Raw genomic sequence first — 15,757 nt, 5'->3', positions numbered from 1 at the left:
ACATAGAAAAATGATTAGGTGAAGTATTGATTTTGTGGAAGTATTAGTCATAGGAATACATTTAATGGGGAAATTAGATGCTACTGGTTATTTATACCGAGTGAATTTGAATTTGATTAGTTGGTAGTTATTTAATCAAATCTACGGTTCAAATAAACTCGATACGGTGTAAATAATCAGATGTAGCATCTAACTTTCCATAGTAAATGGAGGGTGCTTCTTATCAAAGTCTAGGTTGTCTAGCTATAAAGTATTATAATAATGTATACCCCATAGTCTTGTTTGAAAATATGCAATTGTGAAGTACTATAAAACTATTCTCAAGTCTTGAACAAAGTAAACAACATGTATTCATGTAAGGGTGGAAATTGGACTCATCATATATGAATTAGAACTTTGGGGGAAAAATATAATTTCAATTTCTTTTGAAGTGAAAAGCTAACTTCAATTCAGGATGGAAAATAATGTACTGAAAAATCGGAAATTTTCGGAATCAGAATAATCGGCGTTTGGATATATATTATGTTCCAATTATCAATTTCCGACATTAAACATCGATCTATCGTAACATATATACTTTACATACACCACACAATTTGCAATCAACTTGACATGAATTATTTATAATAATGATCTCAAAATTAAAATCATCAAAATCCAGCAACATGAAAAGAAGAAAACCAAATGACCATTTCATCAGTGAACCACTCATCTCCCTTCCACGGCTGATCGCAATCACCGCCACGTGTACTCGTCGTGCAATCTTCTTCTTCTTCTTCTTCGTCTTCTTCTTCTTCTATGATTGAAACCCTACAAATGGGACACGTGTTCTTATAATGCGGCACAGCCAGCCATCTCTCCATGCACGTACTATGGAACTCGTGGCGACACATCAGCACCCTCGTCCCGGTTTTAATTTCCCCGCTCAATGCCGAGAGGCACACCGCACAGTCAGCCACCTCCGCCGGCGGCGGTGGTGGAGTGCTTGGTTTAGTATGTAAAATTGTAGCTTTGTTTGGGAAGAAGAGAGTGGTGAGAATGGAGGAGAGTACTGTGTTCTTGAAAGCCATTAGTGGTTGTTTACGAGTTTCATTAATGGTGTTATGTAGTGGTTTTTGTCGGAATACATATATATATACATATATATATATATATATATATATATATATATATATATATATATGGGGGTGATGGGGGGTCGATTTTTTGGTTTGTTAAACTAGTGATTTTTGCGTGTTTTGGAAGTGAGTTTGGTAGTTGGAATTATCTTCAAGATTAATATGTTTTTTTGTTGTTAATTAACAATATTTTATAAATAAATATATATATATATATATATATATATATATATATATATATATATATATATATATATATATATATATATATATATATATTTTTTATATGGGTAATTACTTTTATTACATTTAAAAAAAATTGTGAGTATTTTTGAAATTATTTTACGGATTCAATGGGTCTAACGAGTTAGGTCATTGAGTTTGAGTATAGTGGTTAGTGCTCGGTTAAATAATTACAACATCTACAAGAATCAGACCCTAACTCGTTTTTTTTTTTAAATTACGAAGAAAAAATATAATACTATTTAACTAAATTATGAAAATTAAATCCTATCTCATTTGTGAAATTAATAATTAATTTTTACTCACCTCAAATTAATGGTGTGCATATTTAATCATCTATTAATAAATCCAACCTTTGTGACTTGGATTGATAAGTAGTTGACTTTGACATTGCATCTTTAAACCAATTTTTTCTTGTTGCACCAGAAAGACGTTACTTAATTTAAATTTAGTACAAGAACAACCATAGGATCAGATTTCTTTTTCAGACAAGCAATACCAACCCATAATTATTATCATATCCAAGACATTCTTGTATGTATTCTTTTAAAATTTTAAAATATTTTAATATGATTTGAATGTAGTGTTGTTCGGGGTGGAAATCCCATGGCATGGATTGGAATTTTGCGGTCATTTTACAATTTTGTTTGGAAGTAAAAAATGGATTATAATTTTCGTTTCAAAATAATCGGAATGTGATTCTGAGTTCGGAACGCCTCGAAATTGGCAAAATTTCGGAAATTTTGAAAACTATATTAGTTTATAATCTCTTGTTCCAAATTCGGATTTAATAGAAATTTTCATAATATTTTTCTATTCTTTTCGAAGTTTTGCAGGAAAATGCAAGAAAAAAATCAAAAGAGAGTTCGACAAATTTCAATAAATAAAACCACATGTAAGAACAACAAATTAAAACATTTTCAAATAAAGAAAAATCCAATAGAGAGTTTCTTACCAATTACTCTTTTCTGAAGTTTTAATTTACTTGATCATTGGGTATTTATATTTTTCATATAAAATATAACGTAAGAATATATTATGGAATTACAAAATATATCTGATATGCCTAATTGGCCCAACCCAATGGACCTACAAATTATTTACCTACTGGGTCACGAGCCCAATATCGAAGACCACTATCACCGAGGCCCAATCACCTTCAAGCAAGGTTTGGGCCCGACAATCTCAACTAAGCTATAAATACACATTTGAACTCATTCCACGTCCTATTAACTGAGCAATACTATTAACTGTATTCTCTGGACTATTTCTACTATCAGCACGTCTGACTTGAGCGTCGGAGGGGTTTCCGCCGGATCAACCCCCGGTCTAGTTCACGTGTTCTATGATCGCAGGTACCTCAGGATCATCAAGTTGTCAAGCTACTGATCCGCTTTGCTCTCTCAGTTTATTTTCTACACTACCCCAGGTGATCTAAGTAATTAGCATCATCAATATCATAAAATTATATGAGTAAAAAGCAGTTTGCCCCCTAAACTATGGGCCGTTTTGCACTTTGCCCCCCAAACAAAATTTTTTTGCACGTTTTTACCTGAACTCGTTAATTCGTTGTACGGTGCCCCCTAAACTGAAATTTCCGGCAATTTCGATCGGAATGTTAAAACACGTGTGTTGCACGTGATATTTGCAGGGGTAAATTCGTCCCTTCACTTATATTCTATATATTAACTATGAATTAATCATTAAAAAAACAAAAAAAAAAAATAAAAAAAACAGAAAACAAAAAGAAAAAAAAAACAAAACAAAATAAAAACGAAGGTATCATCTTCTTATCCCGTCGCCCACCACCACTTCCAAATCCATCCCCAACCAGAAAATCTTTTTTCCCCCTGCTGCCGATTCGATCCGCCTCCATTCCTGCCATTCTCGCTATCCGTCACCACCTATTTTCTTGATGTTTTCCTTTATAGGTTTGATCCATGGCTGTGAGAAATAGGTCGAAATCTGTGGCACAATTGTTTCGGGGGAGAATGCTTCTCCGATAAAAAAATTGGGGGATTTCGGTAAATTTTTTGGGCTTGTTTTGATCGTAGTGAAACCTTGGGTGTGTTTTTAATGGTTTGATTTTATAGTTGTTGAAGAGTTTGTCGGCGGGCAACGAGCTTCTCTCCAATTGGCGACTGAAATCGAAGGTGAAATCGGTCGGCGTCGTCGAGTTCTTGCTCAATGTTCGCTGTAATTGGATGAGGCGGCAAAGCTTATTGCTGCTTTGGATGTTCTTGGTTATTCTTCCCTGCTCCGCCGTGGAAGTGGTGGAAGAAGGCGGAGATACGGGTAGGGATGAAAGAGGTTGTGCTGGGTTTCTTCGATGAATTTTTTCGACCCATTTTCGCGTCCATAAATCTACTCCTTCAGTTGTGTGTGAGAAAGATGAATATCACAGGGGAGAAAATCTGCGTCAAAAATGGAGGATGCAGGATGGCGTTGGGAGAGAAGAAGGGGAATGAAGAATACGATGAATTGACAAGTTTGCCCCTGCCAAACTCACGTGATTTGCACATGTCTAGTATTCCGACGGAAATCACCGGAAAATACCATTTTTGGGGCACCGTGCAACAAAAACACAAGTTTAGGTAAAAACGTGCAAAAAAAAATTGTTTGGGGGGCAAAGCGCAAAACGGGCATTAGTTTAGGAGGCAAACTGCTTTTTACTCAAATTATATTATACATTTCGGAATTTCCAATTTTATATACGACACCGATTCCGTTCCAAATAAATTTGGGAAACATGGAAATCAGAACTGAGGAGATCGGAATGAAAAATACGATTCCAATAATTCGGATTGCATTTTTCCCAAAAAAATACAAGCAAGGTTTGGGCCCGACAATCTCAACTAAGCTATAAATACACATTTGAACTCATTCCACGTCCTATTAACTGAGCAATACTATTAACTGTATTCTCTGGACTATTTCTACTATCAGCACGTCTGACTTGAGCGTCGGAGGGGTTTCCGCCGGATCAACCCCCGGTCTAGTTCACGTGTTCTATGATCGCAGGTACCTCAGGATCATCAAGTTGTCAAGCTACTGATCCGCTTTGCTCTCTCAGTTTATTTTCTACACTACCCCAGGTGATCTAAGTAATTAGCATCATCAATATCATAAAATTATATTATACATTTCGGAATTTCCGATTTTATATACGACACCGATTCCGTTCCAAATAAATTTGGGAAAAATGGAAATCAGAACTGAGGAGATCGGAATGAAAAATACGATTCCAATAATTCGGATTGCATTTTTCCCAAAAAAATAAAAAAAGAATGTCAAAATTTAATTGCACGCCCGGTGGGACTCGAACCCACAATCGCCTGATTAGAAGTCAGACGCCTTATCCATTAGGCCACGGGCGCTTTTTGTTTATCAGACCCACATACCTTAATTATTCAAACTACAAATAGATAATTCAATATTCAAAAAAGCATGGCATCGAAAAAAATAAATATATAATTGACGCTTTAGTCAGTTCAATCAATTCTTTTTAGTTTTTAGCGTATCATAAATATTTATTGAACAAATATATAGAAATAGTAGCACTAGGAAAACAACAAGGGTGCATTTGGATGGAGGGATTTGGGGGAGGGATTTCAAATCCATAATAACAAATCCCTCGGACTTGTTTGGATTGAGGGATTTGGAGATGGATTTCAAATCCCCACCCCTCCTTTTTAGTTGATTTTGGAGCAATAGTGATGGATTTCAAATGACTCCAAAATTGGAGTCATTTCAAATCCATTCCCCAAATCAAATCCCTCCCCAAATCCCTCAATCCAAATGGACCCCAATATTATGCATATAATATGAACATTGTGATAAGAAAATTAACTAAAATAACGTTATATTCTCTAATCGGACGATATTTTGTTCGAATCCCACAGGATGTGCATTATTAATATTTATTTATTTTCACACGATATACAATTATAAATATTTACTTGTTCACTACACAAGTGAAATTACTAGTCCGAAATAAAAGAGAGGGGTGAACTTTATCAACAAATGGATTTATTCGTATATTTCCATTGTTTAGGGGCTAATACGAGAATTTTACGGGCTTCAAGTCTTTTCAACAGTTTGACTTTGATTAATTAAGGTGAATTTAAATTTAATATTGTAACTTAAATTGATTATGAAATTATAGGCGGCCCATTATTTGGGGGTGATCCGTACTGGATATGTGCCTATTGAATTTTATAATTTTAAGAATATTTTTAAACTAGAACAAAATCCATTTTATATTTATACAAAATAAATAATTGGTTGAGTTCTTTCCAACTGTACTACGATTTAAATATTTTGTGTGTAAAATACTGAGCTAAATTTCAATATTCAGCTAAGTTTAGAGGGTTTTCAAATATATATAACTTGTAATCATATATATATATTGGATAAATTCTGTTCTCGTACAGTAGCGAAAGTGTAAATTTTTTCGATATCTTAGCTTAAACAAAATAGCCTTGATAGACTATATATATAACTGACATTTTCCTAAACAATTATTGTATGACATTTCTACCATTTAAGTAGATGGCATGGGAAGCATGATTAGGCCTTCTCTATATCATTAAGTTTCTGATTTTTTTTTTTAAATGTTTTTTTTTTTAACTTTTCTTTTTTTGATAAATACAACTTTGTGCTAGTTTATTTTATCAAATATTTTGGAAAATGTATATTATAGTGTTGCTAATTTCCCACTATCTATGTAGTGAAAAAAATAGTGCAAATATGAAATATATTAAAGAAAGTCAACTTTTGAACTTTAAAACCAAAAAAAAAAAAGTCAACTTTTGAACATAAATTGGAAATTGTACATATAAAACATTTATCTCATTAATTACTAGCTTTCTACCAAAATTATGATAGTAAGTACTGACAATAAATTGTACTAATAGGATTTTGTTTTTTTTTTCAAATAAATATAATACTTTATAAATGACTATTAAATTAAAATAAAGGTACCCCAAACAAATATGAATTCCGACCTCTAAATCGGACAACTTTTGAATTTTGATACCGCCTTCAAGTTTCAACGAAAGTTTAGTTTTTGTAGATCGAAATAGCAAAAAAAAGATTCAATGTATATTACTATTTATACTATGGTAATTTCATTAAATTTTTCATAAAATAATTAATTAATTCGTACTGAATATATATTCTTGACCATAAAATTAATTCCAAAACAATTTTTTTAGCTTTAAAGAATAAAGATTATGACTTATGTTGAAATGTATATAAACATCAATTAATTTTTATGTGGATCACTGTGCAGAATGCGCTATAACACTAAAATATGCATCTTTATTAATAATAAATATTTTTTAAGACATTTAAGTATTGACCGAATTTTACCGTTGATCTACACATGTAGATGAGTGTGTTTTTATGTATATGTTGTAAATATTCATCGAATATATTTCATCCCATGTAACAACATATTATGAATTTTAAAATTCGACAAATAATATTTTTTTTCCGAGCAAAAGAAAGGAAAACAAGTGTCATAATGGAATAAGGCCACGTTTTAGATATGGGGGTGGGAGTAATTGCTGGGGGACACGTGTTCGATATCCAATGGGCTCAAATTAATTTTATAGGTGTGGGCCCAAATGAAAGATTTAAAATTAATTTTCAAATATGTAACTCGAACGTAAATTACAATGAGAACCCTGTTTTCAGGTGGATGTAACTGAAAAACAGTACACAGTTTAGCATGCTTTCAATTAAACCTTTGACTTAATTTAACCACCCCCCACCCCCCTACCTCCCACCCCACCCCCCCACCCCCCACCCCACAAAAGAAAAGAAAATAAATAAATAAATAAAACATATTTCTTCTTTTGCTTATTAATTACCTACTAATTTTTTTTTTAATTTTTTTTGGTTTTTATAAGATTTCTTGACTAACACTTTTATAAAATATTTTCTTACAAGAAAATCTACTGCCATTTGTAGCATAATTTGTAGTTAAACCTCCACAAGTAAATACAGTCAGAATTAGAGAAATTCTATTAATTTATTGAAATATTAGATTATCGAGTTAATAATTTAGCATGTTCTCACTGAGTTGGGACTGAGAGAAATTATTATTTAAACAATGTTATTAATTTATCGATGTTCTATTGTAAATAAAGTCCACCATCGTGCAATACCTCGTAAATTACGGGAAATATGTAAACTAAATTAGGTTATTTATACGTGTGACGAATTCGACCTACTAAACTCTAGCACTAGTTTTATTTTATTTTATCAAATGTTGGCGAAGGGTTCGAACTCTACTTCTTAATGCTAAATATTAATTCGTACTTAAAAGTAAGGGCTAGAATCATTTTGCCCACCATATGTCGTTGCACATTGCCACTTGAACAAAATGAACGATTTTTTCTGAACTCGATTATTTGCATGTTAACTGTTTCCTTCCAAAATTTGTTCGGGACCCTAATTTTAAGGGGTACAAATGTCAATTAATATTAAGAACTTTTCATACCGGCGGAATATTCACGGAGGTACTACAGAACATGGCAAGCCTCTTTTAATGGGAAAATAAAATTTAATGATGATTCGGTTCATCCGACACGTACACGTCATGGACATCCGATCCCGCCTTTCTATGTTCAATAAATTTGTATTGAACTATTGAGAGTGAAGATATTCGACATAATGTCAATATTCCACACCAAAGTTTCCTTTTAGTTCAAAACGATCGGTATGTAGAATCATAACAAGGAATTTCCGAGATTCGCGCATAAATATTCACTTTTAATTATAAGAGAAGGTTCGAAAACGTATTTATTCCGACTCAGACGAGGAAATGCGAGCACAGATGTGTAACAAATGTCACTTCTACACTCCCACTTAATTTTTTTTATAAGAAAATTCACGGTCATTTAAAGTACAGTACCTCATAAATTACACAAGAAGCGTACCTCATAAATTACACAAGAAGCGTTCATTAGACTAACCATCTGTTGACAAATAATTTTTATTTTTTCTATTAAGTATTGGCGAATGATAAATATTAATTCACTACTAAAAAAATAAAGAAAAAAATATAATAAGGTTGTACATTTTCTGGATTGTCAGATAATCGTAATCTTATTATACGAGAGTGTAAGTTGACCCACCTATTTAGTTGGCTGCAGGTTCTTTCATCATCAAATAAAAAAAAAAAAAAAAATCGTAATCTCATGATTTATTACAAAATAAAATTACTATTACACTATACTTTATTTCAAAGAATGAAATATTGACAAAATAGGGAGTTAGTCAATAAATAATCCATTTACTTTCTCACTCCAAATTAAACACCAGTAAAGCACCAAACACCACCCCTCTCTCTCTCTCTCTCTCTCTCTCTCTCTCTCTCTTCTTTCTCTCTCTGCGTACACACACACACACACACACACACACGCAGAGAGACAATAACACCTACATGGATGGATACATATATATCACACCTCTGTCTCTCTCATGTGTTGCAGCAGGAAGCAACTATGTGTTGCTGACCTAACATTCTCTCCACAACCCCACTCTTTACCACCTTTCTCTGTGTGTTTTTTTTGTTCGAAAAAACCCCATTAAGTTTTTTTTTTGTGCGAAAACACCCTTTACTACAAGGTGTTCTTGATCTTGAAGGATATAAATAATCAAAAAAAATTAACAAAAGGATGAAAAGAGCAAATTTCGACCTGTTTTTGTCGTTTAGCCGGCAGAAATCAACCCGTGCGCTGATTGTGCTGGGTGTTCTGTACGTAATCTTCGTCACATTCGAAGCTCCATTCCTTCTTAAAAATGGCCTGAGCTCTCTCTCTCAAGAAGGCAGTTTGTTCACCACCACCGGAAACGGCTTTTCCAACTCCAATTACTTCGTTTTCGAACATTCCGGCGACGACGGAGACTCCTCCCTCCGCCGCCCCTTCGCCGCCGCCGATCACCAGTCGAACCCTTTGAGGCAAAACATCAAACACCTGGTGATCAAGTCGCGCCTCTCGGGTCTGAACCTCACCGCCGGCATCGCGAACGCGGTTTCCTCACCGGAGGAGGAGAACGGGATTATTCAGTCGGCGAAGGAGGCGCTTGCGCTCGGCAGAAAGCAGTGGCGGGAGCTCGAAATGATTGGGCGGAGCAACAACAGAACCACCACCAGCAACATAGTAATTAACGTTAATGGCAGTGGTGGTAATAATACTAATAACTACAACAAGAGCATCATTAATAATAATAATAATAATAATAATAAGAAGAAGATTAATAATAATAATGAGCACTGCCCGCATTCGATATCGATAACCGGAGACGAATTCTCCGGGCACGGCAAAGTAATGGTGCTGCCGTGCGGGCTGACGCTAGGGTCCCACGTGACGGTGGTGGGGAAGGCGAGGGGGGCCAACGTGGAGACGGACCCGAAGATATCGGATGAGGAGTATTTGATGGTTTCGCAGTTTATGGTGGAGCTGCAGGGGCTGAAGGCGGTGGAGGGGGAGGATCCACCTAGGATCTTGCACATTAATCCTAGGTTGAAGGGAGATTGGAGTGGCAAACCTGTAATTGAGCACAACTCTTGTTATCGGATGCAATGGGGGACTGCTTATCGCTGCGATGGTCGCAAATCTCCGCCCGACGACGAGACCGGTGAGTCGAATTCATTTGAATTATGTTTTTATGAATTTGATTTCATGTTTTCGTAAGTTGTAATAAGCGAAACATTTTCTTTTCGTCTCGTAATTTGACATCGATTTCACATTTGGACCTCCTTATTCACAAAAAAGACATATTTAGTCCATCGTGCATGTTTCAAAAATTCAACATTTTTAGTAATTTCCGTAATTTTTCCTTTAGTACTTACGTAATCAAGCGCGTGTTCATCGCTGCCTTAACTGATGGACTGGCGGTAAATTAACGGAAAAGACAAATAGTGTTAATTATTTAAACACGATCGACGAAATGCGTGTTTTTTTTTTAACATGGGGACCAAATGGGAAAGTGGTCCAAATTTGAGGGTCGAAAGGTGTAATTTGTAATGGTGGAGGGTTTTCGCAGCTGAAACGAACATTTGTCAAGAAATGCTAGAATAATTTCAAATTCGTTGTAGAAAATATAATTAATACTAGAATCGTCGTACAATAACGTGCATAAGTATTATTAACGTTAAAAAAAATGTAACACTAGGTTATTAATATGTAAACGGTACTAGTTTATGTTGTTCCGTCGAACCATGCTTCTACTATTCATTCATCTTGTACTCATACTTTGTCCTGTAATTCTTGATTGACGATTTATATATTGTGCGTCTCGTTTTATGCCGTTTTATTTATATGCAATTTGTTTAATACATTGCTTGCGATTGACTAATTATCTGTATTATGCATTTCTTTGTGACTTTTTGCAGTGGATGGATTCGTAAAATGTGAGAAGTGGATTAGAGACGATGATAACGCGACCGAGGAATCAAATGCCACTTGGTGGCTAAATCGATTAATCGGAAGAACCAAGAAAACAGCCACTTTCAATTGGCCGTTTCCTTTTGCCGAAGAAAAGTTATTTGTGCTGACACTAAACGCTGGTCTCGAGGGCTACCACATGAACGTCGATGGAAGGCACATTGCCTCATTTCCATATCGCACCGTATGTGTGTGTGTGTATATATATATATATATATATATATATATATATATATATATATATATATATATATATATATATATATATATATATATATATTTCTGTTTTTCTTTTTAAAATTTTTATTTTGATGTTTTGTTATATGTATTTAAGGGATTTACGCTCGAGGACGCTACTGGATTTGCTGTGAACGGGGACATAGACGTAATTTCCGTATTTGCCGGTTCGTTGCCCACGTCGAACCCTAGTTTAGGTCTTCAGACGCATCTCGATTTATCCGATAGATGGCGGGCCCCACCTATACCAGACGGGCCAGTCGAGCTTTTCATCGGTATTCTTTCGGCGGGAAACCACTTTGCCGAAAGGATGGCCGTGAGGAAATCTTGGATGCAGCACGAGCTAATCAAATCTTCTAAAGTCGTCGCTCGTTTTTTTGTTGCTCTGGTAAGTATAAAAAAATAAAAAATAATAATAAATTGGTTTATCGAAAAATAACGAAATGCTTCTTAAATTTGGACAGCATGGGAGAAAGGAAGTAAATGTGGAAGTGAAGAAAGAAGCCGAGTTTTTCGGAGATATTGTCGTAGTTCCGTATATGGACAATTACGACCTTGTCGTTTTGAAAACTGTTGCCATCTGTGAATACGGGGTGAGTTAGTGTATTTCTTTTTACGGATTCTTCGAGGATTATTAATTTTTCGCTGCCTAAGTTAATTAAATGTGGGTTTTGTTTAATTTGTCATAGGTTCGAAGTGTATCGGCTGATTATGTAATGAAAGGCGACGACGACACATTCGTCAGAGTAGATGCAATTGTTAAAGAAGCAAAGAAAGTGAACAAGAACAAGAGCTTGTATATTGGAAATATAAACTACCATCATAAGCCCCTACGCTCCGGTAAATGGGCCGTTACATACGAGGTACCGTCGATTTCTTTTTTTTTTTTTTTTTTTTTTTTCCGCCATTAATATTTTAGGTCCATGCATTAAATTGTAATATTACAAAATCATCAATCTCAAATTATTCTTATTTGGCATTTTAGGAATGGCCCGAAGAAGATTATCCACCCTATGCAAACGGGCCGGGCTATATAATCTCATCCGACATCGCGAAATTCATTATCTCCGACTTTGAGAATCGCAAGTTAAGGGTAAGTCCTAGCTTTATTTTATTTTATTTTAATAAATTACACGATAAAAAAGGCAACATTATTAATAATACTCGACAATTTGACTCGATTTTGCAGTTGTTCAAAATGGAAGACGTAAGCATGGGAATGTGGGTGGAGAAAGTGAATAAAACGAGGCCCGTAGAATACATACACAGCTTGAAATTCTGCCAATTCGGATGCATCGAAGATTATATCACCGCTCACTATCAATCGCCGAGGCAGATGCTCTGCCTTTGGAACAAACTGAGGCAACAAGGGAGGCCTTTATGTTGCAATATGAGGTGAAATTATCGAACAACATTTTTGCACCGACTTAGTATGAAGAAAATCGATTTGTTGTAAATCCTTCGACGGTGTTCTTCTTTTTTCGGGTTTCATACTCGAGCTGAGAAAAGAATGTGCAGTTAGTGGTATCTAGAGAATAATGGAGGAATCTTTGACAGGTTATGGTAAGAATTAAGAAATATGAGATGTAATAATAACATAGTTTTTTCTTCTATGTTACATTGTTGAATCTTTGTAGTAGAAGTGGTTTATCTTTGTTGTTTCTTAACTTAGGGTTCTATTGAAGTGGTTTTGTGAGTTAGTAAATGTACTTAAATTAGTCTCTATTTTTAAATTGGATAAAATGAACTTCACCCCCTAAAAAAATCACTTTTTGCACTCCCCCCTATAAATTGAAAAAAGAGACTCTCGACCCGCAAGGGTGGCCTAGCGGTTGGAGCAAGAGAGCTTGTGTCAATTGACCCAAGTTCGAATCCCCTTGCCAACGGTTGCTAGGTCGAGCTTGTCACACATGATTAGCCTAGTGTGGTTTACATCTCTCGTATGGTTTGCAAGCTATTATACGAGAGTGTAGGTTTACCCAGTGCACCTATATGGTTGGCTGCGGGTTCCTGCATTACCCAAAAAAAAAAAAAAAAAAAAAAAAAAAGAGACTCTCCCCCTTTAAAATTTTATTCTAGTTATACTTCGCCCCAAATTACAATTTTCAGCGTATTTTTAATCGAAATTGCTATGAATCTGTCCAATTGAAAGGCACAAATCACCGTTATAACTGCTATCTGAAGAAAACATTGGAAGTTCTCTCAATTTTGATATCACAATAGGCACAATTCGTTTTGGGATATCATAATTTTTTTTCTTCGAAAATTTGTGAAATGGATTTTGTTTTTCGTCTATTACAAAAGATAAAGATATTAGGGTTTGGACGAGAATAATAAAATGACCAATGGCAATTTTCATAAAAAAAAAAATATTACGCCGGAAATTGTGATTTGGGCAAAGTGCAACTGTGCAATTGGAATAAAAATTTGAAAGGGGAGAGTCTATTTTTTTTAATTTGTCGAGGGAAAATGCGAAAATTGAAAATTTCTAGGTGGCAATGTGCATTTTCCCCTTTCAAATTTCATTAATTAGTAGTTTTGCTTAAACAATAATTTTGGCTATTCCGACTTGGGGTCAATTTGGGTAGTTGATAATTCCCTAAATTTATGAAGTATTTCTAGAATTCATATACACCTTCTGAAATTATAAAGTATAAATTAATACAATATACATTTATGACTAATTTATGAAGATTTGATAAATAATAATTGAAGTCACTTTAAATCTAATCTTTGATTTTCTCGTAATTAAAAAAAAAAAAAAAAAAAGAGAAAAAGAAAATTTGATGCCATTGTTACTTTAAAAGTTTTATCTCAATGAGTAAAACTACCATTTTTCAGGTTAGTTGCATTTATCAGTTTCAATGGCATTATAATTATTTTCGAAATTTCTGCAGTTATTTCAAAAAAAGAAAAGAAAAAAGGATAATGAAAATAGATATGAACGCGAGGTTCATCGTTTACGATAATTCAAACATACGATTATATTTCCCACCGGTCTTCTTCATGTAATGATATTTCAAACATGTGATTAAATTTTGGATTTCCCAAGTGTCATCTTCATGTTATTGTTTCTCTACATTAGTAAATATTAATTCATATAGAATTTAATATTTCTCTAAATTAATAACTTAAAAAAAAAAAAGCTGCTGGGTTTTTACCCGTCGCAGTGATATTTCATTCATTTTAAACTTTGAGGTTTTTGAGAGAATATTGAAGTTTCAAAGTTTAAAATGAATGAAATATCGCTGCGACCGGTAAAAACCCAGCTGCTTTTTAAAAAAAAAAAAAAAACAGGGTTCAGTGTTCGAAAGCACGAAACTTGTGCATAGGTTTAGTGCTCTACAACACGAAACTATAAGAAAATGGGTTTAGTGCTTTAATACAATACGAAACTTGTGCATAGGTTTATTGCTCTACAACAGGAAACATTCAAAATCTTTGATGATTTCCTGCTCTAGAGCACGCAAGCTTTAAAAACATTAAAATTCTTGAAAATTCCGTGCTCGAGAGCACGGAAACTTCAAATTTCTTGAGGATTCCGTGCCATAGAACACGAAACCTCCTCAAATTCAATTTTTTTTCGATCTCCTAAACTTAATCTTAAACCTACATTTGTTAACTATTTCGTAAATAAATTGATTGAAACTAAGTAATTTAGAAGGAAAAAAATACCATAATCGAGAATCGTAAGTGACGGGTTGAATGCCGAAATTTTGGATGATTCTCGAATATTTGAGAGAGTTTGTGAAGACTAGAGAGAATTTTGAAGGGAAATTTTTAAAATGATTGAAATCCCAATGCGACTAGTAAAAACTCCGTTGCAAATATCAAGTCCCTATCATACACCTTTGCTTTTATTTTCCATCCAAAATTCAAGAAAAAAAATGTATTAAAAAAAAATCAAATTCGTTAATACATATTTTTTCACCTACTTTAGATCAACAAACAATCAATACACATCCATGCTAGTGTGTATATGAATACTAGATCGTTAGCGATCGATGCATGTATACATCTCCGAGTGTAGCACATATTTGAGGTGTAAGTTCAGTTTGCACCCCTGAATTATGGGGTATGTGCCAAAAACCTCCATGAGCTACAAAATGTTACAAAATAGTCCCTCCTTTTCCAATCCGTTTGTGTGTGATGATGTGGTGAGTTTACTTCTTTTTATATTCAACTAGTATCTCACCCGTGCGATGCACGGGATCAAATTTTAGATCAATAGAAATTATTCTAAAAAATCACCGAACTAAAAAAAGGTCGAGGATTTAAGTCGAATACGACCGAACAAAAAATAACAATTTCGTATTTCATATCATCATCAAAAAGTCTACATAAATATAAACTGGCAATCTTGTACAAACCATCCACGCCGAAATGCCACAACCAACTCCAAGTGGGGAATCGAATGCATGGACCACTCTTGTACATTAATCTAAATGTTGGTACAATATAACATGAAGCTACGGTCACGAACAATGAAAATACATTTAAATAAAATAATATAGTAAAAACTTTAATAAATTGATATATAATATGATATAATCCAAAACCAAAAAAATATCCATTCCATCTGATTTAACTACAAAACTTAAACAAAAATAATAATAAAATAAAATATAAAATAAATACTTGTGATATAAAATATACAATACCTCATCTGACCCAAATCGTAAAACTATCCACTCGAAT

The 15,757-nt window shown here is 34.1% G+C and overlaps 2 protein-coding genes and 1 non-coding gene across 3 annotated transcripts; 1 reads left to right on the top strand and 2 right to left on the bottom strand.

The window, feature by feature from the left end:
• Positions 1-650: 650 nt before the first annotated feature.
• On the bottom strand, positions 651-1,070 carry LOC148771276 (uncharacterized). The gene has a single exon (XM_088817568.1). It carries the CDS (start codon positions 1,068-1,070, stop codon positions 651-653), a length of 420 nt encoding a protein of 139 aa, XP_088673694.1.
• Positions 1,071-4,665: 3,595 nt separating this feature from the next.
• Positions 4,666-4,738, bottom strand: TRNAR-UCU (transfer RNA arginine (anticodon UCU)). The gene has a single exon. It is a non-coding gene; the product is annotated as a tRNA-Arg (tRNA).
• Positions 4,739-8,996: 4,258 nt separating this feature from the next.
• Positions 8,997-12,764, top strand: LOC105972532 (hydroxyproline O-galactosyltransferase GALT6). The gene is made up of 7 exons (XM_088817012.1): positions 8,997-10,013; positions 10,771-11,006; positions 11,157-11,447; positions 11,524-11,652; positions 11,749-11,922; positions 12,045-12,152; positions 12,249-12,764. Exons 1-7 carry the CDS (start codon positions 9,050-9,052, stop codon positions 12,456-12,458), a joined length of 2,112 nt encoding a protein of 703 aa, XP_088673138.1. The 5' UTR covers positions 8,997-9,049; the 3' UTR covers positions 12,459-12,764.
• Positions 12,765-15,757: the final 2,993 nt, after the last annotated feature.

This window comes from Erythranthe guttata, chromosome 4 (genome assembly GCF_056151865.1).
Source record: "Erythranthe guttata isolate IM_541 chromosome 4, IM_541, whole genome shotgun sequence".
NCBI classification, from domain to species: Eukaryota; Viridiplantae; Streptophyta; class Magnoliopsida; order Lamiales; family Phrymaceae; genus Erythranthe; species Erythranthe guttata.
This window is presented reverse-complemented; position numbering and strand designations above follow the sequence as displayed.

Bases quoted from the DNA above. Each gene is read 5' to 3' on its own strand.
- LOC148771276 (XM_088817568.1), bottom strand. From the start codon at position 1,070: ATGGCTTTCAAGAACACAGTACTCTCCTCCATTCTCACCACTCTCTTC.
- LOC105972532 (XM_088817012.1), top strand. From the start codon at position 9,050: ATGAAAAGAGCAAATTTCGACCTGTTTTTGTCGTTTAGCCGGCAGAAA. The intron at 11,448-11,523 runs GTAAGTATAAAA...AAATTTGGACAG, and splicing joins CTCGTTTTTTTGTTGCTCTG to CATGGGAGAAAGGAAGTAAA. The intron at 12,153-12,248 runs GTAAGTCCTAGC...TCGATTTTGCAG, and splicing joins TTGAGAATCGCAAGTTAAGG to TTGTTCAAAATGGAAGACGT.